The 6305-nt window shown below is 43.1% G+C and overlaps 1 protein-coding gene across 1 annotated transcript; it reads right to left on the bottom strand.

Moving 5' to 3' along the window:
* Positions 1-2560: 2560 nt before the first annotated feature.
* LOC148699930 (protein SALT UP-REGULATED GENE C-like) lies at positions 2561-4150 on the bottom strand. The gene has a single exon (XM_088711830.2). The coding sequence runs from the start codon at positions 3787-3789 to the stop codon at positions 3274-3276; it is 516 nt and encodes a 171-aa protein (XP_088567956.1). The 5' UTR covers positions 3790-4150; the 3' UTR covers positions 2561-3273.
* Between the last annotated feature and the right edge of the window lie 2155 nt (positions 4151-6305).

Raw genomic sequence — 6305 nt, 5'->3', positions numbered from 1 at the left:
AGAAAGATCCGGACCCAATCAAAAGGGTCGGTATTCATTTGAATTAAGGATAGAAGCATATCAATTGGAGGTTAGAATCTTGGATGCCATTGAAATCTACGAAGTGCTCGTTCAGCAGATTGTACTGATTAATAATATTTTGAGTCTGCCCATCCCGCCCCACTCGAGCTGGAGCCAGGCCTCGAGTAGACCTGGAACCACTGCTTGCTGACATCTTGCAGAATCGAATGTCTTGGTTAATAACATCCCTCCCACTCTCAGCCGAAATTTTACTTATCAATGGATATTGGATGCAAAAGAGGCCCTCCATGTTTTTATATAACCTATCCAAGGTCGCAGACGCTATGATTAAAGGCTTCTTGAAGCACCCTTGAGGCCTTATTATTTGGTGGGAACCTTCAGGTCTTACTTGTTCTAATCTTTTTCCGTATCTCTATCCCTTATCTTTATTTTTAATGTTCATATTTCATCTGTTTTAAATACGATAGATTATCTTGATGGGTTTTCCTCTTTTCCCAACTTCATCTACATTATCACATATGTACGTGATCTATAATTATGGAAGAGTAGGGAGCAAATTAAGAGCCATGCTCCAATAGGCTACCAATCCATAAATTCAGCCCGATCCTACTTCCCACATTTGGGTTGGGGAATGCTGGGCTGATATGGGCCATGCTCAGATGAACTCTCTAGCCCACGAATCTAGAAGAAAATTCAGACCAAATCTTACTGGATTATTTTATTTTTTTATTTTTATAGTGAATCGGCAGCTCACACTACCCTAGCATAAGAACTGCCAGCTACATCAGCATCAAGCAAACAACGTAAAGCAAAAGGAACAAAAGCCTGTTGAGTCTAAAGAAACTCTCCAGAGTGATATGCAGCGAAAGAGGCGACCTAGTTAGCTGCCTGGTTCACCTTCCGAAAAACATGGCCAACCTGAAGAATCCGACACTCCCATAGCATCCGGTGAATATCACTCAGAAGCGGGTGCTCCACCTCGTCCCGCCCCATCTCCCTGAGGCGCGCTATCAGGAAAGCTGAGTCTCCGTACAAAATGATGCAGCCTGCCTACAAAACGTATCTCGTATAAGAAAGCCCCTTCCAGATTGCCCAGAGCTCCGCTCCGAAAGCCGAGGCCTCGAAGGAGCGGCAACCCCCTGCTGCAATCAGCTTGGCGCCATGATTTCCGATGATAAAAGCTACTCCTGCCTGATTGCCACCGCCGGGCAAGCTTCCATCGAAGTTCACTTTTAGGTAGCTAGGTGGTGGGGGCTCCCAAGAGACAAAGACAAACTCGGATGCTGTGGTAGCGAAGAGGGGGTTCCAGATGTCCCTAGTTATCCCAGATGAATCAACCTCAGTGGCATTTAAGATCTCCACTGCCTGACAGAGAGCCCGCTCTACAACGGACCTCAGGGGAGCCCTCCTCCCCTCAAAAACTCTGGCGTTCCTGTCCAGCCAGATATGATCCACCACGTAGATAGCAGCAGTACCCTATCCAGCAGTGCTCGACGATCATAAGGCAATCCTCAGCTGTTGTAAAAAATCTCCCACACCAAAGGTAGGCCCTGGGAAGGATGCCTTCCTCCAGACCTGAGCTGCTCGCGGGCACTCAAAAAGCACATGGCTAATAGTCTCCACTGCCTCCAGACAGTCCATGCACATTGGGGACGGCTCCATCCCCCTCCTGGCCAGCATCCTCCTGGTCGGCAGGCAGTCCCAGACCACCTTCTAAATAAAAAGTGCCATCCGCGGATGAGCTCGCATCCTCCAAATCCACCTGCCCTCACAGCGCCTGGCCGGCTCACTCCCCAACAACGCCAGTACATCGGCTGTCCTCACCCTAACTAACCCAGTGGCCGCCCACACCTGCCTATCCAGCCCCTCCTGAGGAATCGGAATGGCCAGCACCCGCTCCGCAAGATGTGTCCCAAAAACCTTCTTGATCACAACATCATGCCACCGGCCCTCGCCAGGGATCATCAGATCCCTAACTTCGCGACCGACTAGTCTCGTAGAATCGACCATCGTCGGCAGCCTATAGAGCGGTAGTTCTGCCAGCCATCGATCCTTCAAAACGTCAATGGACTTTCCATCCCCAACCATCGACCTGATTGCCGGAAGCACTGAGGGCACGCATGAGCAAATCTCACGCTAAATAGATGAACAGTGTCGCCCACTCCGGAGGAAATCTTACTGGCTTATTCAAACACAGCCTAAAAGATTGTTTGGTTTTTAAGGGCTTGTTTAGATATTCTTATAAAAATTGAGCGAGTTGGCATGTCCAAGCTGCATCTGCTAAGGGGAATAGGGTTGTATCTTTCACGTGAAAGAAGGATTCACCTTCATTCTTGCAAATCCACCACTGAATTGCGCAATGATTGCTTTGAAACATGTGCAAGTGGATAAATGGAAAGGTTCGAAATACTCTAAGATCTGTGCAGAGCACGATTCGACAGACGGCATCAAGAAAGAAGATCAATCATTCTTTCGCACGAAAAATGCAACCTAAACTCCTTTTAAGGGCCCGCTGAAGTCCATCGTAAATTCTATCCTGTGGGCCTACTGGTCTACGGAAAGAAAAAGGAGTCTTGTGGAGGTTTCTTTTCCCTTCCGTTAGATTCGTACTAGGAGGTGTTGGGTTGATATAGAATATGCTCAAATAGGATGCCCAATCCATAAATCTAGCTAGAAGTTGAATCCACCATATCTTGAAAGAAAAAAAAAGCTTCCCGATAACTACAAAATATTACCTATCCTATCATTGGAAGTTACGGTCATAATGTGCTGACTAATTATCCTTTTTCCGAGTTATTTAAGAATTAAGCAATTACTGCTGTAGCTATTGTAATTTGTGATTATAATGAAACATAATAACGCTACTAAATTTTCACTAACCTATTTCTCCCCCGGGTAGCATAGAGATAATTTACAAAAAATAATATTTCGTGAGGATAATTAAACTGTGAAAATGTCAAAAAATGGCTCTTATTCGAGTTACATAACGACAGTTGTGACATAATAATTTCCAGACAATATATATTCTTTAATTCCAATTTCCAAATATTAATATAGAACAACATGAACTTTGTCCTCCAAAAACAATTCTAGTGTTATAACACCATTATTAATTTTAAACCTTGACTGAATTCCACTGATCTTTCCTGGATCTGTACACGAATGGAAACCTGTATTTTGTTATTAAAAAAAAAAAGAATCCCAAAGCAAAACAACATAGAAAAGTACCAAAGCACAAGGAAAGAAAGCCTTTTATACAAATGAGGCGGACTTCTCCTTGAAGGTCCTGGAGTGCAATGAAACACCACCAAGCTCAGTCGACCTCCACAAACCACCAAACAAATTAGACCAGAACCTTCTTTTCTTCTTCTTCTTCTCCTCCGTTTCTTTCTCCTTCTCTTCTTGCTCCTTCTCCTTCTTATCTTCCTTCCTCCGATTACGGAACAACGCAGAAGCTAAAGACCGGCTCTTCGTCAGCGGCTCGCTGAAACCGATCAACCGGTCGCCATCAACTCTTGCCTTGAATAGAAGAGACAGCCTCGCTCTCTTTAGATCATGGTAGGGAGGAGTGATGGCCGACGAGGAGAGGTCGGACTCGGAAGAGTAAGGGGACGAGGAGACCGACGATGACGAAGAATAGGCTCCCGAAGATGAGCCGGAGAGGAGGCTGGAAAGCCTCTCTCGGAGGCAGAAGGGGCACACCCCTTTGGACTGCTGGTGCTTTGGGTGCCTCTTGCACCTGGCCTCCTCCATCCTTGGCCTACCCATCTCTCCCTCCTTCTCTCTCTCTCTCTCTCTCTCTCTCTCTCTATCTATCTATCTCAGAGTTGTTCTTTCGGTTCTCTTGCATGGGCCATGCGCTAGGAAATGTAATATATATAGGTGAGGGGTTGGAGAGTTTCTTGGATATTTATTCATTCCAAGTCCAAGGGTATGGTATTTTCTTTGGCTTTGGTTTCGACCGACTGGGGTTGGCTGGCGGAACCACAGGATATCCAAGAAAGGTCTTTCAGGCCCCACCTGGCTTACTAATCGCCAAAGCTCGGCGCGATTTGTGATCTGTTATATGGTCGACAGAAAACTTACGGAAAGTATACAAAAGCACGGAAAGGGCATGTAACTGAAAAAGATGTTTTTCTACAAATAATTAATAAAAATAACTCCCATCTGATTTTGATGGACTTTTAATTACGCTTTCAAGATTATAAATTTCTGATTATGCTCTAGAACGGTGAACAACAGGTTTAGAGAAGAGCAATTACTTGCTACAAGACACAAAAACTGTTGCAATAATTTTGGTAGGTAAAATATAAATTTTGGCCATTCACGCCCTAAGCTTGATAGCTAGCCCTTCTTTAAGCTAGGAGTGTATGAGAATTAAACTCAAGCCAGCCATAGCAAGAGGAGGCATACCTGAAGCTCAGCTTGATTTGCCATTGAGTCTAGCTTAAGCTAGCTCATAAAGGCCCAAGGTTGATTGCTAGCCCTCCTTTTAGCTGGGGTTGTATGCCGCATAGTTGATGCTTGGCTTGATTTTTAATTTAGTCAACCTGAGGTTAGCTCTTTTAATTTTATTTTGAGGTTGAGTTGCTGAAGAATCCATTAAAAATTTAAAGTCCCCCGATGCTTTCACATTTAAATTTTATCGTTATATATATATATATCTATCTTAGTAATTATTAAAAATACATTTATTTATTCATAAATTGTATTAGTGTTCAATAATTATGCTATAAAATTTGTTTCTGAAAAATAACCACCATCTACAATTATGTAATGATTTTAATTTTGAGCTTATTTAAAACGAGCTTGAGCGAGCCAAGTCTAGCATAAGCTTGGCTTGTTTACTAATTGTGCAAGTTGAATTTGAGCTGAATATTAAATTGAATATGAGCAGCTCAAATTGAGAATTATTTTTTTTTTAGTTTAAAACAGCACGTAGCACAAGGACCCCTCTTCCGATGTAGCCTCATGGATAATTTTTTAAGATAAGTTTATCTTCTAGAGAGTTTGACCCTCAACAAGAGTAATAATTTTATCTCTAAAACCTACAGCCTCCAAGCCCGTGATTAGGCTAACCCTTTGTATGATATGAAATCTAGCAAATCATGGAAGATGCCCATCGCATCTTAATTCAAGACGTATAAATAGTATGCCCAAAACATGATTCATGATTTGGCTCACATACGTGACAACTTTTGCCAATCTCCACCGCTCAAACAGGATGGAATTTATTAAAAAAGAACGAAAGAGGTGAAGAGCTTTAAAAGCTTGAGAGCAAAATGAGGAGACATTCTCCAGCATTTCCTTTTGAATAATATTATAGGTTTGATTAAGTTTCATCTTTCTACTCCGTGCATTTAACGCCGACTCCCACATCTCCCATTTACGTCGTTTTTTAATCCCGTGCGTTGACCCATGACAAGACCGCCGACAAAAATCGGCGAGTTGCGTGAGAGTAACGCGCGTGGAACCTGCGCTTCCTGCCAAAGAGTCATCCCACGTGTGCCAACGACCCCATTCTGTCCTTGAAAATTATTTCCCAAAAAGAGTCTCCCCGCGCGTGCCGATGACCCTCATCCCGTCTTTCTCCATTACCCGGACGCCCCTCACTTCACGTTTTTTATTAAAAAAAGGATTGTGCTCGCGTGCGTTGTCCCCTAAGTCGCCCTGACCAAGGAACCAACCTTAGCGTTACGTGCCCCTCTTAGCTATCTCTAATACCATTGGAAGCTCTTTTTTGCTGTGTAGGTTAAGTAATTTCAAACGTAGCTAACTACTTTGAGAAGACTTTATGATTAGAAAAAAATAATTATTCGGTGCATTTTGAACTTTGTTATTTTTTTTATTTTTTTTTGGATGTATTTGTATCAGTAAAAAAAAAAAAAACCTCTTTTTACTTGTAGTTCATGAAGGTTTTACCTCTACATTGGATTCTCACGTAATCTACTTAGGTGTATTGGTGTTTCCTCCAAGGAAGGCAGGGGAATGCACAGGTGTCGGATTAGGTGAGGTTTGTACAGCCAAGGGCCGGCACTCGAATTGGGATTTGGAAATGGTAAGCAAGTGCATGTCTAGTGACAGGACAAAGTGCATTTGGTTTTCCAAGGTGGATCGATGTGCTTGGGATCTTGGGGATTCATCAAATGGGCGAGTTCAAGTTCAACCAAGATCAAAATTTTCTGTTTTCTTGTGCTTAAGGGGACAGGGTTTGAAAGGTGAATCTGATGTTGTTGACATAGGTTCTTGATCATAATCCAACTCAGTAACTAGGCCAAGTTCTT

The sequence above is a fragment of the Phoenix dactylifera genome, chromosome 15 (genome assembly GCF_051530095.1).
Source record: "Phoenix dactylifera cultivar Ajwa chromosome 15, Ajwa_hap1_PhDact_Kaust_v1.1, whole genome shotgun sequence".
Taxonomy (NCBI): domain Eukaryota; kingdom Viridiplantae; phylum Streptophyta; class Magnoliopsida; order Arecales; family Arecaceae; genus Phoenix; species Phoenix dactylifera.
The sequence above is the reverse complement of the archived record's forward strand: the minus strand, read 5'-3'. Positions and strand labels throughout refer to the sequence as shown.

Bases quoted from the DNA above. Each gene is read 5' to 3' on its own strand.
- LOC148699930 (XM_088711830.2), bottom strand. From the start codon at position 3,789: ATGGGTAGGCCAAGGATGGAGGAGGCCAGGTGCAAGAGGCACCCAAAG.